A 21609-nucleotide genomic window follows, 5' to 3' on the forward strand; every position below is an offset into this window, starting at 1 on the left:
CCGGGATATGCGGTGGTCATTCCCTGACCTTTCCGCAATCTTCGTATTTGGTGGTGACGGGCTCGAACCCCGGTCTAATCAAGAAGCGTGTGCTACGCACTGCTGCTCCTTCCCACCTGGCTACGGAGGCGCCCCTGTGTGTCCTCTCTGGCAAATAATACAAGTAGGTTTTGGGGCTGAACATACTGTCATTTTGTGGCCCTTTGCAGCACATCACTGTGCTGCTCTTGTTTCCCTTGCATGTGCTTGGGAAAGCACATGCAAGGGAAACAAGACAGGCCACTGGCGACAGTGTAGTGAGTTAAGTATGTATGGCCTTACTGTGCAGTGCAGTTACCCAACAGTGTTTGAATTCTGAGATATCTATGAGTTGAAGATAAAGATGACATTTCTAGTATGGACTAGGTTCCTATCCCTACACATGAATATTCATTTAGCAGCTGTTGCTCCTTGTGCTTTTAACCCAGAGATCACCTCCTCAGACAAGAAGTTCCCATTCAGAGATCACACAAATTGAGTATCTCACAGGGTGTTACATTAATTGACATTCTCCCAACACAAGCAGTCAGTTTGGAGTAGCTGTTCTTAGTGCTGTTTGCATTTCATTTTGATGAGGATATAGCCATAACCAGCATTTTACAAATTTTTCAGATCCAGCCAGCCACCTCCAAACCCTTCAGGATAAAGAAGGACAACATCTTCCTGATAGGCTTTTCAGAAGGATATATATGCATTATCAGAAATCTAGGTGTTGGATGTCTTCTATTCTGGAATGTTTTGTTGTGGAGCTAGTATTCTTGTTTCTACTGTTACTTACTGGTAAGGACCATGTTTGGGTTCCAGAAGATTTATATTATCAAGATAGAAACTGGGCTCCCCACTCACCACCTCTACCAACATGTATGTTTCTTGGACCATGAGAGTAAGGGCATGGAATCAACACGGTTGACCTTGCAGGTGAACCCACTAGCCGACAGATCCCCGAAAAGCCATCCCCAGACTCCATGTCTTTTTGAATCAGGGGTGAAAGTGGTGTGTTGAAGTGGTACCCACAATCATCAGAGTCCCCACTTTCCAAATTCCACAGGTCGCAGTTCTTGATTCCTTTGGGTAGCCTGGAACCTAGGCTTTGGTCATTATATCCCAATAATACTAATTGGGGGATCCAACAGCATCACTGGGAAGTCTCTTCACTACACACAGGTGCCCACACTGGGGGGGGGGGGGCAATATAAGAAATTGGCCCAATTCACAGAAAGCTTTTGTTTTTGTTATACAGGATAAGACTGCATTTCACTTCTCCATTCCTTCCTGTGCACAATGGGCTGAATATCACTTTTTTCCAACAGATGAATAGGTAGGATTGGATCATCAAAATGGCTAGCTATAAGTCCCAATTTCAATCCAATTAAGTTCTTGTGCGGCTGTGTGAAGGAAAACATTTATAACAAAAATCCAATGACCCCCAGTGAGTTGAACAGCACTATCTGGGTATAAGAGTGTGTCTGTTCCCAAGATTTTATTTCATTCTTTTTGGAAAAATCAGTTACTTGTTGAATTATGACAGTGAATGGCATTCAGTTGCCTACCAAATGTCTCTGTTATATAGTAGTCAAATATCATAACCTTAAAAACAGGGAGTGATTTTCCAATCACCCTGACATTCCACTTTCAGTATGGCAAAATTCCTTAAATGCTTTTCTCCAGGTAATTCTCACCACCAAATACGGAGGATGCGGAAAGGTCAGGGAATGACCACCGCATATCCCGGAGCAATATGGCCTTAGTTGCTAATGCTCCTAAAAACCAAAAAATAACAAATATATATCCAGGTAATTCTGTTGGGGGGGGGGGAGAAGAGAGACAGAGAGAAGAGAACTTGTTTAATACTTATACTTTCTAAACTTCAATACTGTCAGATTTTAATTTTGCCAGAAGTGGTAGGTGATATTCTAGTAGAACTCTAGAAAATAATGGGTGAACTGATGAAGCTCTACAGAACAGCAGTCAAAAATCCATATTAGCATCTGAAGTCAAATAGTCACAAAATTCTGTTATAAGAATTCTGAAAGAGTCAGGATATAAATTTTATATTATAAAAAAATATCAAGGTCTAAATATTGATGATAATCATCACATAAGAACTCAATTTGAGACATTTAACCAAAGAATTGAAGATAATGAAATTCTTACAAGAAAATCATTTGGACTGATTTTGTTTGAAGGCAATTATCAAAAAGAGGCCAATTTTAATTAATATAACTGTGTTTAGTAGGCATATAATAATCCCCTTATATAAAGTAAACTCAATTACATCTATTGAGATGATTTCCTGAGAGGGTTAGTATCAGTTTTAAAGGATCAATTAGACAATCTAATAGGGAAGGGCAGGATTGTGCTCCAAAACTTTATACTCTCATTTTAATTGAAGATCATTTTCCAACAAATGAATACTTTGCCACAGGCTTATTCAGTGGCTTCCAAGGTATTCCAATATAACCCCTAGCTTAACACAATGATATTTTTTGACAGATGTAGACAGTCATAAACTTACGTTTTCAAACATCCAAAAACATTCTTTCCTGAGGAATTTTCTAAAGTTAATCATCTGCTTGTGACAAAGGTATGTCAATATGTGCATAAAGAATTCTTTGATGATGCACAAGGACACCAATTTGAAAAAATACTTCTTTGGTTTGCTAAAATTTTGAGCCAACGTTTATTGTTTAATCAAAATATGGAAACCTTGAAATATTATATATTTCAACTCATATTATATGATATATGACTCATAAATCATATAATATTATATGATTTATGACTCACCCTTTATTACATTTTATAATTATTGAATTTTTTTGACAATAATTTTATTAATATAACTGAAAATTATAACTCAGTAATTTTCCCACTCTTTTTTTTCAAACCCAGTAATGATACCTCATCAATATCACTGTGAAATATACTAAGACCTGAAATTCTGTAGGTCAATTTACAGTAGGTGAGTGCAATAACAGATTCAGATAATTTTCAAGACTTTACAAATTATCTGAATTTATTTTCAATATTTATGTCAGCATAAATATATTTTCAAAACTCTTCACAAAAACCTACCTTCATTCTGTTTACAGTATCTTTCAAACTTTCCAACTGGTGAGCAGAAGTAAGAGCTTCTAGCCTGATATCAGTAAGTACCATATCTTTTTCTCTTAGTTGCTTCTTAAGTTCCTGTACAATTTCAGGTGCCACATCATCTTCCCTGTCATATGATCTAATGTCATTAATAATTGAAAAGCTTTCTACATTAAATGATTAAATTCACAATTATAATAATGAAGCACTTGTGCAGCACACTCTCCCAACAAATACCAACTTAAGGTTATTATTAAATCAGTTTAATTTATAATACTTATAAGTATTATGAAAATAAGAATCTCTGAAATATTTGTTTCTTGCTAATGCTAAAAAAATCAGATGCTGTAAAAAAATTAAAAGCAAAGTGATATGATAATCATAGACTATATACAGAATAATTTACATCATTATCAAATCAGTTAATCCAAAATACTATATAGCTGTAAGAAATAAAATTGATAATCCTCGAATTAATAGGATTGATAATAATTATACACGACACCAAAGTTACACCCCATACCACAGCCAATTTGCATGACTACTTCATAATGTCTTTGCAGGCACAAACATCACACTAGTCTTTTCCTCATACAATAAACTAGGAACCTTGTTCAGCAAGTATAAAGAGACATATATATACAATATCTGCAACATAAACAATATAATATATTTTATTAAATGCCAACCAAGCTGTAGTGTTTGTTACATAGGTAGCACTACCACTAAATATGGATCATCCAGGACAGCAAACACAAGAGCATACTATCATTATAATAGTTTAAAATCTAACCAGTCAGGTACTGAACTCAATCAACACACACAGTCTTTTAATCACAATCCATTAATAGACTCAGTTACCTTAAACAAGTTGAATTCTAATTACAAAATACTCTGGTATAAGGCCCTTGCTATAGAATGATTTCGACAGAATACGTCAAAAAAATCCTAAACACTAAATTACCGGCAAACCTTTCACCAATATGGCACCCGAAATATGATGGCAGGAGTGTTTATTTCTATCCTATTTAACTACAAAATTCACCTCCAGTTAGCTAAAATAATATAAATAGGTTTTATATACATTTATATGCATTCCTATCATTATCTTTAATGTTTTTTCTTTTAGTTTTAGTTTCATTGTTCATTTATGTTTAACTATTTTCGGGTCCTCTGTCATGTCAACCTTAAATGACATGCCGGCAGTCTATATATCCTCCTTTTAATTTTTCATTATTTCTGATAAATCCACTCCCCCAGTATATTTTGATGTAATTCTATTTTGCCATGGAATGTACTTTATGGTAGAAATAGAAGACACTATACTGCTGTCTTGTTGGCCAATTCTGGTTGTTGACACTTGAAAACGACACCAGAATTATGTAATATACAGGATGTCCCAAAAGTCACTGCGTATTTTGGTGAAACAATGTGATATTCAAATAAATTTCATTATGCCAAATAAATATATTCTTTTTTACATAAAACATAAGTATCTGTATTGTGTTAGAGATGCTATTATAATTTTTATTAATTTTTTAATGTTTTCTTTTCAGACCCATAATTCATGATGCATGTTCAAGAACGAATATTTGTTGTAAATCCCACATCAAAGGAATGAAGTTTTGTGAAATTAGGGAAAGATTTTCAAGGAGATTTCATAGTCACGGTCCTACAGACAATGCAATTTGAGCGCTGGTGAATAAGTTTAAAAGAACTAGATCTGTAAGTGACGAGGAGAGATGTGGATGCTCAAGAACAGCATGACAGGACATGAAAGCATTAAATCAATTTGGGAAATGTTCGAAGAGGACCCAAATTTATCAATTAGGGAAGGATCTCGAAGACTGAACGTACTCAAGACATCAGTTCACAGAGCTTAAGTCTAACAAAATTTCTAAGGAACAATATTGGATGTTGCACGCTACAGGTAGCCAAATGCCAAGATTTTATGGCTTGCCTAAAATTCACAAAGTAGATGTGCCACTTAGACCCATAGTCTCATTTATAGGCAGTCCAACCTATGCACTTTCTGGTTTCTTAGCCAAATTATTATCCCCACTAGTGGGACTTTCAGAATACAGTATTAAAGATAGTAAAAAATTTGTGCAGTTTATTAGAAGCCAACCCATAGAAGAGAATGAAATCATGATCTCTTTCGACGTGAAATCGCTATTTACATGTATTCCGATTGAGCATGGGGTGTGGTGCGCACACATGACGTTACAGAGGGACACCACCCTAAATACTAGAACGCAGCTAAAGCTGGAGGATATTGAGAAAGGAATAGAGTTATGCCTCTCAAGCACCACTATGGTGTTTGACAATACTATGTATAAGCAGGTTAATGGTACAGCCATGGGCTCCCCCATTAGCGCAATTATAGCTAATTTAGCTATGGAGGAGCTCGAGGCCAGAATATTTAAGGCTAGTATTCTCCCTATGCGCCCCTGGAAAAGGTATGTGGATGACACGTTTTCAATTATTCGGAAGGGGAGTGAAGATCAGGTGTTGAACATCTTAAATGACTTCTCCCCATTCATACAATTTACATCGGAGGTGGAAGAAGGAGGGGTTTTGCCGTTCCTAGATGGGTTGGTCTGTAGGGAAGATCGACAGCTAAAGACTAGGGTATATAGGAAGTCCATGTGTAAAGGGCAGTATTCGCATTACAGCTCAGCTCAGACCAACCATCATAGGAACAGTGTGATAAGAACTTTAGTTGATAGAGCAAAATCACATTGCAGTACCTCCGATGATAGAAAGTTAGAGTATGAACAGGTCACGACGGATCTTGCAAAATGTGGTTACCCCCAGAGGATTATAGAGAAATATGTTAAAGGAAATCAGAGGAGAGGCGAGCCTTTTACACCAATAGCCACTGCATACATTCCCTACTATCCGGGTTTGACTGATCATATAGCTAGAATACTAAGAAAGTACCAGACACGTTGTGTGCAGCTTCCAGGGCGGAGGCTGCACACAATCGTGTCTCAGGTTAAAGACCCCATTCAAAAAGAGAACACAAGTGGGGTCGTATATAGCATTGGATGCCCGGATTGTGGGGAATGTTATGTAGGGGAAACAAAACGCCGTCTTAAAGATCGTCTGGGGGAACACACTAAGGCAATAAGAAATGCGGAATATGGCAAGTCCGCCGTGGCCGAGCATTTTTGGGAGAAGCAACACCAGATCTCCCCGGACGATGCTATCATCACCGATCGGGCGCATAAGTTCTGGGACCGTAAGTGGCTCGAGAGTTTGCGGATTTGTTCTACAATTAATATTAATAGAGATAGAGGTACGCGGATTCATCCCATCTTTGAGACCACTATCCTCAGAAGGGATGAACGGTTCCGTATGACTTCCGCTCGAGCCACTTCCGGTTCCACAACGCAAGAGAACGGAACACGTGTGAATGAAAACACGTGAGGAGTACCATTAACCTACTGATATTTAAAGATGTAATGCAGAACAAGAAAACACCGCTGAAGAAGAAGGCTGGAGCCTTTGAAAGCTACGATTTTTATCGCTTTTAATCTAGTATATTTTAATGCATTTTATTGATTGTAATGTAGCAGACTTTAATAATTCATATGTATAGTTTATTGTAAAGTTAAATTTATTGTAAATACAGGTTATTGTAATTTATTATAAACACAGTTATCAAAAGTTCAGTTTCCTTGGTGTTTTTATTTTTATTTCTACGCAAGGTTGGTGCAAAACATTAAAAACTACAGTATCAGTTCACAGAATTTTGCTTTTGACACTGATGAAAAAGCCCTACCACATCCAAGTGTTGCATGATCTGCATGAAGAAGATTTTCAACGTTGAGCAGCAGCAGTGTATGCAGAACTTGTTGATCAAATACAAAATAACAGCTGATTGGACCACATATTGTTCAGTGATGAGGTGACTTTTCACACTTGTGGTAAAATCAATCACCACAACTGTTGTATCTGGGTTCACAAAAACCATCTGACTTCAGAGAATGGCAAGAGACTCTCCTAAAGAATAGGTGGCTTGAAATGATGAAGCAAAAATTTATGGATCTTACTTTTTTTCAGAAGCAACAGTCACAGAAACTGTGTACTCTGATAAGCTTCAGAACATTTATAACTTCAAACATTTCTCAAATCAATTCAATGCTTTCATGTGTTGTCCTTGGGTGTCCACATCTCTCCTAATCATGCACAGACCCAGTTCTTTTAAGCTAATTCACCAGTGCATGAATCACAATGCCTGTAGGACCGGGACTAAAAAATCTCCTTGAAAATCTTTCCCTAATTTCACAAAATTTCATTCCTTTGACACAGGATGCTACAACAAAAATTTGTTCTAGAACATTCATCACGAATTATGGGTCGGAAAAGAAAACATTAAAAAACTAATAAAAAAATTATAATAACATCTCTAACACATTACAAATACTTATATTTTATGTAAAAAAGAATAAATATACTTGTTGTAATGAAATTTATTTGAAAATCATACTGTCTCATCAAAATATGCAAGGAATTTTGGGACACCCTGTATGATAATATAATCGTGTATATATCGTGTATAATAATATTGAGTTATTTCTTTATATATAGGTATTAAATTTTTATTTCCCTACCCTTCTTTTCCCATTTCTTTCTTCTTTCACACTTTTTACTTACTTCTCTTATCTCTACTACTTTTATTTACTTAATTATCATCATCATCATCATCAGCCATTTTCAATCCACTGCAGGATGATGGCCTCTCCAGCAACTTTCCAGTTCCTTCTGTTTTGAGCACTGGCCATCCATTTACTACCCACAAACTCATGAATTTCATCTATCCATCTCCGCCTTTGTCTTCCAGGTTTTCTTCTAGCTCCTCTTGGGTACCATTCTGTTATTTTCTTAGTCCATCTGTCATCATGTCTTCGAGCTATGTGTCCTGCCCAAGACCATTTTAGTTCTTTAGTTTTGATAAGAATGTCCTTTACTTGAGTTTGCTGCCTAATCCATGTGTTTCTCTTCTAATCTAACAGTCTGATTCCCAAAATAATTAGTTCCATTCTTCGCTGTGTAGTTCTCAGCTTCTCTTCCATTCTTTTGGTGAGTGGCCAAGTTTCACTTCCATAAGTCATGGTGGGGAGTATACATTGGTTCATTATTTTACATTTCAGACAAACTGGGATATTGCTCTTCAGTATGTGACTATATTTCCTGAATGCTATCCATCCAAAATTTATTCTTCTCTTGACTTCCAGCCATTTATCATTATTACAACTAATAACTTGTCCTAGATAAGTATATGACTCCACCTTTTCAATTACTGCTCCTTCAATCATTATTTCTCTTTCTGTGGCATACTTGTTCATCATTACTTTTGTTTTAGCCATATTCATCTTTAGTCCAAAATCCTTACTAACTGCGCATAATTGATTAAGATTTTCCTCTAATCCATTGGGATTGTGGCTTATGACCACAATGTCATCTGCAAATTGTAAATGGTTAGGTACTCTCCGTTCACATTGACTCCTTTCTGCGACCAGCCTAATCTTCTGAAAGCTTCCTCAAGGGGAGCAGTAAACAGCTTCGGAGATATTGTGTCTCCTTGTCGAACTCCTTTCTTGATTTTAAATTTCCTACTGTCTTTGTCTAGTCTAATAAAGGAGGTAGCACTCTCATATAATTTCTTCAAAATCATAATATGCGGGGTATCTATGCCTTGTCTTTCCAGTGCCCGAAACATTGCCTGATGCTGTATGGAGTCAAATGCCTTTTCATAATCCACAAATGCCAGGCATAATGGTGTTTTATATTCATTTGCTTTCTCTATTAGCTGTGATATTATGTGAAGGTGATCCATAGTTGAGAATCCTGTCCTAAAGCCAGCTTGCTCTTTCAGTTGATTCTCATCAAGTATTCTTTCTAATCTGTTAGTAATGACCCTTGTGAACAACTTGTAGATGTGGGATAACAGGCTAATTGGCCTATAATTTCCAATTTCTGATTTATCTTCTTTCTTATGCAGCAAAACTATGATTGCATTATTCCACTGCTTAGGCGTCACATTTTCTAATGCACTTTGTGAAGAGCCTTGCCAGTTTTTGTGTTATGTCTCTTCCTCCAATTTTAACAACTCTACAGTAACCTCATCTTCCCTCGGGGCTTTCTGATTCTTCATTTTATTCAATGCATGTTCTACCTCATCAGGAAGAATATCGGGTATGTCGTATGTGTTGCTACTTTGCAATCCATCTTCCCCACTGCTGGCATCATTCCCTCGCTCCTTGTATAATTCTCTATAGTAGTCTTCTGCTATTTGAATTATGCCTTCTCTGCTGTTTATAAGTACACCATCGCTATTCTTCAGTTTCAGTATCATTTTCTTTCTCTATTACTGCTCATGGCTGCTGATTTAAATCCTTTGTTTTCCCCTTAATGCTTGTTCTACTTTTCTTGTGTTAAATCTTCGTATGTCCTCTCTGAGTCTCTTTCTAATGGCTTTGCATAACTCAGTATACTCAATTTTCTCCCTGTCACAGTGTTTTTCTTGCTCTTCATTTGTCGTCTTCGATTCATCACGACAAGTGTTTCTTGACTAATTTTTTCTACTTTGGATTTCTTTTTCCCTATAGGTTTCTTGGGCTTTATCACTTCCAGAAAGTTGTAATATTCCTCGTCGATATCTTGGTCCTGAGCAGTCTGCAGAAGCTCAAACTTGTTCTTAAGTTCCAGTACATACTGCTTTTTCTCCTCCTCTGTTATCTCAAAGACCTTTGTATTATTTACTCGAGTCAGTTTTTTCCTTTCCTTTCCTACATTTATATCAAGTGTACATCTTACCATTCTGTGATCACTTCCAACATTTACCTTATTTAGGACGGTAACATCATTCACAATATATCTTCTGTTAGTGAGGATGAAGTCGATTTCATTAGTTGTTAATCCATTTGGACTCTTCCATGTCCACTTTCTGTTCTCCCTTTTCTTGAAAAAAGTGTTCATTACTTGAGATTCTGCAAATTCCACAAGTCTTTCACCAATTCGAAAATTTCCTATAGTTCCCCCTTTCTGCACTTTTTGCCTTTTTCCAACCTTAGCATTGAAGTCCCCCATAACAATAGTGTAGTGGGTTTTCTGCTCGTCTAGAAGACTCTCAATTTCGGTGTACATTTCTTCAACCTCTTCATCGTCATGGCTCAATGTTGGTGCATAAATCATTATAATCTTTAGCTTGTACCTCTTAGAAATCTTGAGTATTAGTCTTGACACCCTTGGTGATGTACTTTTGAATTCCAAAATGTTGTTTTTAAAATCTTTATGGACCAGAAACCCAACTCCACCTTCACTCCTTTCACTGTTTCCATTGGTGTACAGCAGATTTCCACTTGATAAACTTATAAGTGATTCATTTCTTCTTGGTTTGTTTGTTTGTTTGTTTTGTTTTTTAGGAGCATTAGCAACTAAGGCCATATTGCTCCGGGATATGCGGTGGTCATTCCCTGACCTTTCTGCATCCTCCGTATTTGGTGGTGACGGGCTCAAACCCCGGTCTAATCAAGAAGCATGTGCTACGCACTGCTGCTCCTTCCCACCTGGCTATGGAGGTGCCTTTCTTCTTGGCATTTGGAGGGAATGGTGTGATTTTTTTTTTTTTTTTTTGGTTGATGCTGCATAAGCTCATACACTTGCTTTCTTGCATTAAATGCCACTGCTACTACTACTATATTCCAATTCACATTTTCTAATTCCTTTTCCAGCTCTAATATCCTGTCAGGCACCTCCGTAGCCAGGTGGGAAGGAGCAGCAGTGTGTAGCACACACTTCTTGATTAGACCGGAGTTCGAGCCCGTCACCACTAAATACGGAGGATGCGGAAAGGTCAGGGAATGAGCACCGCATATCCCGGAGCAATATGGCCTTAGTTGCTAATGCTCCTAAAAAAAAAACCAAAATAACAAAATATCCTGTCTTCACCGATGAGTGATCTTACGTTATAATAGGCCAAGTTCAGTTTCCGTGCATGGCAGCCTGGTCGTACCCAGAGATTCTTAGCACCCTCTGCTTCCACTTTGATCCTCTCGATGCCGTAAGAGGGGGAGTGAAAGCTGCTGGGGACTGAGGGCCATTTGCCCTCCAGCATATGACAATATGCTGGAGGGTTTGGTCTTTTCCTCTTCATGCTGACCAGGCATCTTGAAGAGAAACACTCCACACGTTCGTTGCCACCTAAGTGACGTAACAGGGCTTACCATCAAGAAGGTGTGCATCAGTGGATTTTAGGGAGGCAGGCCAACCGGACTTCTCCTAAATCTTCTGTATTAGAGAGATATTGGATCCATCAGTGTTTTAGGCTGAGTGTCTGATAACACACAGGAAACCTGTTCCCCTCTAAGCCCCTACTTAATTATACACTGCCGCAACCATTAATATCCAGACACCTGCCTTTAGACAAAAAAAGAGATTTCATTGTGTCATTTAATATTTTGTGCTGAAACCTTTTGCTTTTATGATAGCCTTCAATCTTTGCGGCATACTCTCAACCAGCTTTTTATAAATGTCAAGTGATATGTTCCTCCGCTCGGCCTTTAACACAGCCATTGGTTCGGACTTGTTTTTTTGGGCAATCTCGACGTGCACATACCTGACAATCCAGTACATCCCAAAGATGCTCGATAGGGTTCAGATCAGTACTCTGGGCTGGCCAATTCAACTTTTCCACACCCATGTCCTCAAACCATTCTGTTAGACCCAAGCAGTATGGTATGGCATTAGCATTAGCATTAGTAGAGGCATTTGATGCAAGAAAGCAAGCTTATGCAGCATCAGCCAAAAAAAAAAAAAAAAAAAACCCACTTCCACTTCACCCCTCTGTTCGTTCAAAATACCTGTCCAGCTGAGCCTTAAACTTATTTAGGCTATCAACCTCCACCACAAGGGATGGAAGTCTGTTCCACCAACCAACCACCCGCTGGCTAAAGGCAAATTTCCACACGTCTATCCTACATCTGTCTTTCCTCAATTTGAATTTATGCCCTCTCAGGTGATTTTTCTGAGCTAGAGGAAGAATCCCATCAGCATTGAGCATGCTTAAACCATTCAAGGCTTTATACACCTCTATCAGATCACCTCCCTGGTGCCTAGTCTCCAGACACTGTAATTTGCAAAACTTAAGCCTTTCTTCGTAAGAGCACCCCTTTGTTCCATTCACTAATCTTGTTGCCCTTCTCTGTACTCGTTCCAGCAGCTCTACATCCTTCTTGAAATGAGGCCTCCAGACCTGTATACAGTACTCTAGGTGTGGCCTGACCATCGACTTATACAATGGAATAATCACCTCCTTATCCCTGCTGGAAAAATTCCTGTATATCATTGACAATACTCCATGAGCTACTCTTGCAGCCCATCTGCACTGCTCAGAGAACTTCATATCTGCCTGCACAACCACCCCCAAGTCCCTTTCATTCTCTACCACTGTCAGTGTAGTACCACAGAGTTGATACGTTGCTCTGGGGTTGCTGTTTCCCATGTGTAGTACTTTACATTTGTCAATGTTAAACTTCATTTTCAACCTCTCAGCCCATCTGCTCAACCTTTCCAGATCCTGTTGCAGCAGCATAGTGTCAGTAGTGTCCTTGACAACCCTGCCAACCTTTGTATCGTCTGCAAACTTGGACATTAAGCCCGATATACCATCATCAATATCATTTATAAATACAGAAAACAATAATGGACCCAACACTGAGCCCTGAGGGACTCCACTAATAACATCAGTCCACGATGAGCAGTGTCCATTGATTACCGCTCTCTGTCTTCTCCCCCTCAACCACCCCTTTATCCATAGCAGCAATTTGCCTCCAATGTCACACTGCTCCAATTTGTGTAGCAGTCTTCCATGTGCAACAGTATCAAAAGCCTTTCTAAGATCCAAATATATAATATCAAAGTTATTCCCTGCATCCAGTTCTTTTGTGACTGCATCATAGTATCCAATCAAGTTGGTCAGGCAAGACTTCCCCTTAACAAAACCATGCTGTGTCTGAGCTATAACTGAAGTCTTGTCTAAATGATCCTGCAGTGCTTCTTTAACCAGTGCCTCCATTAATTTTCCTGGAACAGAAGTTAAGCTCACAGGTCTATAATTACTTGTGTCAGCCTTTGATCCTCCTTTGTGAATTGGAGTCACATTTGCACATTTCCAGTCTATGGGTACCTTCCCTGAGTCCAAGGAAGCTCTCAAACTTTTTGGCATGGCACATTGTCTTGCTGATACAGGTATGGGCCTTCCCTGAAGTATTGCCATAACGTTGGAAGTGCATAATTGTCCAGGCTGTCCTGGTGTTGCACAGCATTCATGGTTTTCTCGATAACAACTAATGGAGCCAAGGCAAACTATGAAAAACAGCCCCATACCATGACACTTCCTCCACAAAACTTCATTGTTGGGAGGATCAATCAGGACGGAACTGTTTCCCTGGCCACACACAGGAATGGCCATCAGAAAGGCTGACAAATGTCCATATCTTCTTGCACATACAACATATGGCAATAAAGTTCCCAAACTGGTGCTATTGCAGTCATGTTTGGTGAGTTTAAAAATAAATGGAAGTGTTACATTGCAGTTCAAACTTCCTCCAACAGATGGTGGTAAAGAAATTCCAGTCAGCTGATAGGCTGCAAGTAAAAACAATTTCGTAAGTTAGGTTAACTTTCAGTGTCACAATTTTGCAGTAGAACAACAAACGAATAACAAATTTTGCATTAAACTCGGAAAATCTGCAACAAAAATGTATGAAATGTTTAAAACTATTTATTTTTGATGAAGAATTAAGTATTTGAATGCATAAGCAAATCAAAGGCGGTTTTAGGGATATTTACCATGACCCAAGAAGTGTGTTCTGTCAGCCTCTAAATGAGGACAGAGTAGAAAAATTTCATAAAATTTTGAGAAAAATTATGCAAAGAAAAACATCAGAGACTTCTTTACCTATATAAACTCTAGAAGGATGGGAATTAATCAGATTGGTCCAGTTTATATCAATGGTTAAATGGTTGATATCCTCCTCAGATGTCACTGGCAAATTGAATAAGTATTTTCCATCTACATTCACACATGAGGAATTCTGTAGGGAAGTGGAGGCCAGAAGCATACTGAACTTAAACATGGAGCTAAATAATTTTGTAATAACTGAGAGCAAAGTAGAAAAGACACTGTTGAGGTTCAACATAAGAAAAGAACCTGGGGTGGATGGGATCTATCCACTTTTATTAAGGGAAGAAGCAAAGGAAGTAAACCAACCCTTAGCCATAATTATGAGAACATTGTGGGACTCAGGGTAAGTCTCCATGGACTGCAAATGTGAAAATGTATTCCCAATTCACACAGGGGGATCAAAGGGTAAGATAAGTAATTACAGACCTATCAGTTTAACTTCAGTTCGAGGGAAAATAATGGAATCACTGGTTACAGAAGCATTTCAGGATGATCTAGACAAAACTGCAGAATAATTCAAACATAGCATGGGTTTGTTAAGGGGAAGCCTTGTCTAACCAATTTGATTGGATACTATGAGGTGGTCATAGAGGAACTGAATGAAAAAAAAAAATCACATGTGTACCCTGTACTAACAACAGATTAGCATTAGCAGAGGCATACGATGCAAGAAAGCAAGCTTATGCAGCATCAGCCAAAAAAAACCTCCTATTTCACCCCTCCATTTGTTCCAAATGCCTGTCCAGCTCTTAAATTTATTTTGGCTATTAGCTTCCACAACAAAAGATGGAAGCCTGTTCCACACATCATCTACCCACTGGCTAAAGGCAAATTTCTGCACCCCTATTCTACAACTATCTTTCCTCAATTTGAAACTGTGCCCCTCAGGTTCTTTGTCTGAGCAAGAGGAAGAATCCCATCAGAATTCAGCTTGCTCAAGCCATTCAAGGCCTTATACACCTCAATCAGATCACTCTCCAAGCCCTGCAATTTGCAGAACTTAAGTCTTTCTTGGTAAGAGCACCCCTTTGTTTCCCTCACCAATCTTGTTGCCCTTCTTTGTAATCATTCTAGCAATTCTATATCCTTCCTAAAATGACGCCTCCAGACCTATACACCAGTATTCTAAGTGTGGCCTGACCATTGCCTTGTATAATGGCATAATTACATCGCTGTCCCTGCTAGCAAAATTTCTATATATCACTGACAAGACTCCATGACCTGCCCTGCCTGCCCCTCTGCACTGCTCAGCGAACTTCATATTTGACTGCACAATTACCCCAAGGTCTTTTTCACTTTCCACATCCCTGAGAGTAGTACCACACAGTTGGTACGTTTCTCTTGGGTTATTGCTACCCATATGCAGTACTTTGCATTTGTCAATGTTAAACTTCAGTTGCCACTTCTCAGCCGATTTTCTCAACTTATCTAGATCCAATTGGAGTAGCATACTGTCTTTACTGTCGTTAACAACAATGCCAACCTTTGTATCATCTGCAAACTTGGAAATTAAACCTTATATACTTTCATCGATATCATTGATAAATATACAAAACAACAATTGGCCCAACACTGAACCCTGGGGAACTTCACTAATAACATTTGTCCACGAAGAGCAGTGTCCATTGATTACCACTCTCTGTCATCTCCCACTCAACCATCCCTTTATCCACTGTAGCAACTTACCCTTAATGCCATACCTCTCCAATTTGTACAGCAGTCTTCTATGCGCAACAATATCAAAAGCTTTCCTGAAATCCAAGTATATGATATCAAAATTATTTTTGGCATTCAGTACCTTTGTGACCACATCATAGTATCCAATCAAATTTTCAGACAAGACCTCCCTTTAACAAATCCATGTGTCTTAACTATTACTGCAGTCTTGTCTAGATGATCCTGTAATGCTTCTTTAACCAGTGATTACATTATTTTCTCCAAAACACAAGTTAAACTAACAGGTCTATAGTTACTTGTGTCACCTTTTGAACCCCCTTTGTGAATTGGTGATACATTTGCACACCTCCAGTCCATGGAGACCTCCTGAGTCCAAGGAAGCTCTCATAATGTTTTATGAGATGTTTTATGTGTAAACATCTTTGATGACACCTACTAAATTTCGAACAGCAAGAACTGAAATCATGAATGATGTAATTTATGCCTAAGCCTGCTACCTACTCTGTCGAATTAATGTTAATGATAAATAGGATACATACGCCCATTGCTTACTATACTGAATCAACGTCTGGATGAGGTTAGGCCAACAGCCTAATTACCTGTTTTATTATACCCAGTTGTTGAATAGTATGATTGCAACAATACAAGTATTTGTATTGTTACAATCAAACTATCCAGTTGGATGGTGTTATCTGTCATGCTTTGTTGCAAATTACACATGCAGTGCTATGAGTTCTGCAAGAAACGACAGTATCCCCACAAAATATATATCTAAACTGACTTGGCTCAGGATCTTCACGAGTACAAACGCGATATGGTAATGCTGCACATACCATTTCGCAATGAGGAAACAGAGATACTGTCAGAGATGAAATACGTCAAGATCTACGACGACGACGCCTCCATAGCCAGGTGAGCAGAAGCAGCAGTGCATAGCACACGCTTCTTGATTAGACCGAGGTTCAAGCCCATGACCACCAAATACGGAGGGTGCGGAAAGGTCAGGGAATGACCACCGCATATCCCCGGAGCAATATAGCCTTAGTTGCTAATGCTCCTAAAAACCAAAAAACAAACAACAACAATCTACGATGACAATGAACGGCTCATACTAGATTGCAATTGTATGAATCAGACTTGGGCATTTGCAAAATGATCGAAATGTGTAAGATGATGTTTCCAGACAACAATGATGGTGACCCCAACAAAGCATGCGGTAATGATAGTCCTGTAATGTGACTGTGAGAAGACCCCTTTCAAAACTTTTACAATCATGTAATGATCTTGGATGTGCTCAGAGCTGGTTTATGCCAGCTCTAGCACATCGAAGTTGCTGCCCTCAAGATATCCATTTCTCTGGTTAAGAAAAGGTTTCTGCCATAGGTGACAAAGGTTAGCCCAAACCCACCTAAGTGGTATACCCCAGATTAGAAACATTTTTCCACAACCAGTTGGTTTATGCCAGTTGATCACCTCCCATGATCCTTTGTGTGATCTCCTCTCCAGACTGTTTTTCTTTGTTATGAAATAGAAATTTGACCAATCGATTTTACTCTAGTGCACCCATATATGTTGGTGGATTTTTGGCTGCTGTAAAGGGATAAGTGTTTTTAATTTTTACCGTATTCTTCGTTAATTAATATACTACATCGTGTTTTACAGAAATATTAAATACATTTAGTAGCGTTCGTTAGCTTCTTATTTCAACTTTAATTAGCGATTTTTGGAAGTTGAGACTCCCGGTGTTGGCGCCAATATTGTTGAACTAGCCGCCATATTGTAGCCGATAAGAAATAGCATAACATATATATATATCTCAAACTGATAGCGTAAGGTATAAATAAAGTAAAACCAGATAGCGTAATACGAAGCACTCAATTAGGAATGTGTTGGTTATTATAGTATTATCAATTAATCAAAAATATTATTAATCTTATTAAATTTCATTGTTAATTAAATGTATTTAAATGGAAATTGTATTTAAAAGGAAATCATGACACAGACTAGAACTGAGAAGACTGATTCTCCAACGCATCACTGTCTCAAAATATGTACGAAATGTGAAGTGTTTGCTGAACTTTCTAAAACGGGACATGATCTAGCCAAGAAGGATGCCTTTGTGTGTGCTAGATGCCTAGAGTTTCAAGGAATTAAGCAGCAACTCAGCATTCTGATGGGTGTCTATGAGAGCTTGAGGTGTAGGGTAAATGCCATCGAAGCAATTAATTTGAGAGGCCCATCAAGCTCTCAGCTGCCCGGTTCAAAGGCAGAGCTCACTCCTGCGAGCTCTGCCTTTGAATCAGGCAACACACACACAGGCAATCTCCAAGGTAGAATGCATTGGTCCCAAAGGAACTAGTTATTGTTAGTGACTCTATTCTCAGGGAATATACTAGGCAAGAAGGATAGGCAGAACAGGACCAGGGTATGTCTGCCAGGAGCAAAAGTTTATGATGTTGTAAAGCAGTATCATCTTTTAAGGGAACAAAAGGTGATATTGTTGTACACGTTGGAACTAATGATTAAGAGTAAGAGATCTGCAGATTTACTCAACAAGTACAGGTCAATGTTGAAAAAAAAGTCGCGAGTTAAGTTTGAATGTGAAAGTGTCTGCAATTCTGCCCAGACACGATAGGAGGGAGCATATGATGAGAGCCTTGATGGTCAATTTGGCCCTGGAGAGACTGCACAAGGCTCAAGGGGTAGAATTTTTTTTCATCCTGGTCTGTGCTTGTTGACAAGAGAGACTGCTTCTACAGGAATGAAGTACACGTAAATAGAAAGAGTGCAAAAATATTTGCTGATGCTCCGAGTCAGTGTTAGGTGGGTCGGAAAACTGCAAGCTTCAGGGGATACACAGACTAAAAGGTTAATTAGTAGCCGCAGCCATAGGCAAAAGTGATTCTTGCACTGTTTCTATTAGAATGAGCAGCAGCCTGAAAAACAAGGCAATGGGCTGTGTTAGGGTAACTAAGAGTAGAAACAGGTGCATGTATACTTGCATAAACACAAATACTAGGAATATAGTTAATAAATTTGATAAGCTTGAAGCGCTAGTCAAGACATTAAAGGCGGATATTGCTGGGATATCAGAGATGTGGTGTCACACAGACATAAGCAGTGCAGAATTGGACTTTGAGGAGTACAATGTGTACAGAAAGGATAGACAGAACAGGAAGGGAGGAGGGGTTAAGCTGTTAGTTCAGAAACACGCAATCTAAAGAAGTGCATTCAAATTGATGTCGGTGGACAATGCAATGATGAGTCGGTTTAGTGTGACATTAGCACTGGGAAAGGAAAAATCAGAATAGGTGTGTGTTATAGGCCTAATGAATCTGATGAGTATAATGAGCAATTGTGCAGAGAAATAGAGTGGCCAGTAATTCAGAATGTCTTATAATGGGGGATTTTAACTTTCCATATATTGTGGGAACATGTGAATTGGTCACTCACAACACACTAGCAAGACTTTTGTGGATTTATTGGATGACTGATTTCTACAGCAACATGTTCGAGAGGTAACCAGAAGGAGTAATACTTTTTATTCAATTATCAGCAGTGATTATTCATGCATTAAGAATTTGCAGATAAAGGAACCACTGGGTGACAGCGATCACAATGTACTGATGTGGGAATTACTTAAGGATGTAACTACCATCAAGGATAAAGGGAAAGACTTTTGCTTTCGTAAAGGTGACTACAGGGGTCTGAGACAGTTTTTAAATTCTGTACAGTGGGGTCAACTGATGATCTTACCAACATTGAATTCTAAATGGGAGGCCTTCAGAGACTGAATTTTGGAGGTTACTAGGCTTTTCATTCCAACCAAGAAATACCATTCAAGGTTTGGGCCTAAATGGATTTCAGATAACGTAATAAGGCTCGTGGCAGAGAAGGAAAATGTATGGTATGCATATAAAGTATCAGGTGACACAGAAACCTATGGCAAATATAAACTAGTCTGTAGTCAAGTCACAAAGGAGGTTAGGCAGGCGAAGGCAAATTACAAGAAATCCTTGCAAAGGAGGCAAAGAAAAACAGCAAAGAGTTCTTTACTTATGTAAACTCTAGAAGGAAATGTATGAATCAGATTGAACCACTTAACACAGATGGGTTGACTATTGATGATCATGCTCAGGTAGCTGATAAACTGAACGAGTATTTTGCATCTATATTCACATATAAGGAGTTATTCAATGAGGAGAGTGCCAGACGTTTATCAAACTCTAACAGGGAGCTAAGTGATTTTGTAATAACTGAGAGCAAAGTGGAGGAGAAATTGTTGAAGTTAAACATAAGGAAGTCACCTGGGGTGGACAGGATCTATCCAGTTATATTAAAGGAGGAAGCAAAGGAAGTAAGCAAACACTTAGCCATAATTCAGGTCTATAGTTAAACTAATTCAGGTCTATAGATAAACTGACAAGTCTTCTGTCTATAGGTCTATAGACAGAAGGTGGCACAGTCTATAGGTGACACAGTCTAAAGGAGACACAGTCTATAGACCTATTGACTGTGAATGGTGCCTCCGTAGCCAGGTGGGCAGGAGCAGCAGTGCGTAGCACACGCTTCTTGATTAGACCGGGGTTCGAGCCCATGCCCACCAAATACGGAGGATGCAGAAAGGTCAGAGAATGGCCACCACATATCCCTGGAGCAATATGGCCTTAGTTGCTAATGCTCCTAAAAACCAGATAACAAACAAACCTATAGACTGTGTCACCTTTTGAACCCCCTCAGCGGGTTCAAAGGTTACACAGATAACTACAGACCTGTTAGTTTCCCCAGAACATGGTTCTGGGGAAAATAATGGAATCACTGGATAAAGAAGTATTTCAGGTTCATCTAGACAAGACTGCAGTAATAATTAAGACACAGCATGGGTTTATTAAAGGGAGGTCTTGTCTGACCAATTTGATTGGATACTGTGCTGTGGCCACAAAGGAACTGAATGCCGTAAATAATTTTGATATCATATCCTTGGATTTCAGAAAAGCTTTTGATATTGTTGTACATGGAAGACTGCTGTACAAATTAGAAAAGTATGATATTAAGGGTAAGTTGCTACAATGGATAAAGGGATGGTTGAGTGGGAGACAACAGAGAGTGGTAATCAATGCTCTTCGTGGACAAATGTTATTAGTGGAGTTTCCCAGGGTTCGATGTTGGGACCATTTTTGTTTTGTATATTTACCAATGATATTGATGAAGGTATATCACGTTTAATGTCCAAGTTTGCAGATGATACAAAGGTTGGCAGGGTTGTTAATGACAGTATGCTACTCCAACTGCATCTAAGTTGGGCAAATGGGCCGAGAAGTGGCAACTGAAGTTTAACATTGACAAATGCAAAGTACTGCATATGGCTAGCAATAACCCAAGAGAAACATTCCAGCTGTGTGGTACTACGCTCAGGGAAGTGGAAAGTGAAAAAGACCTGGGAGTAATTGTGCAGTCAAATATGAAGTTCGCTGAGCAGTGCAGAGGGGCAGGCAGGGCAGGTCATGGAGTCTTGTTAATGATATATTGGAATTTTGCTAGCAAGGACAGGGAGGTGATTATCCCATTATACAAGGCAATGGTCAGGCCACAAGTAGTACCGTGTACAGGTCTGGAGGCCTCATTTTAGTATACAGTGGTTCATTATTTTACGTTTCAGATAAATTTGGATATCGCTCCTCAGTATGTGACTATATTTCCTGAATACTATCCATCCAAAATTTATTCTTCTCTTGCCTTCCAGCTATTTATCATTATTACAGCTGATGACTTGTCCCAGATAAGTATATGACTCCACTTTTCAATTACTGCTCCTTCAATCATTA

The 21609-nt window shown here is 38.7% G+C and overlaps 1 protein-coding gene across 1 annotated transcript in view; it reads right to left on the reverse strand.

Moving 5' to 3' along the window:
- Positions 1-21609, reverse strand: part of LOC150075004 (uncharacterized) — a 1344778-nt gene that overhangs the window by 423366 nt on the left and 899803 nt on the right. Inside the window, exon 22 of the mRNA XM_090389033.1 lies at positions 3115-3271. Coding sequence (XP_090245159.1) covers positions 3115-3271 — 157 coding nt within the window. The remainder of the gene's footprint in view (positions 1-3114; positions 3272-21609) is intronic.

The sequence above is a fragment of the Mastigoproctus giganteus genome, chromosome 14 (genome assembly GCF_048544385.1).
Source record: "Mastigoproctus giganteus isolate SK-2022 chromosome 14, ASM4854438v1, whole genome shotgun sequence".
Classification (NCBI taxonomy): domain Eukaryota; kingdom Metazoa; phylum Arthropoda; class Arachnida; order Uropygi; family Thelyphonidae; genus Mastigoproctus; species Mastigoproctus giganteus.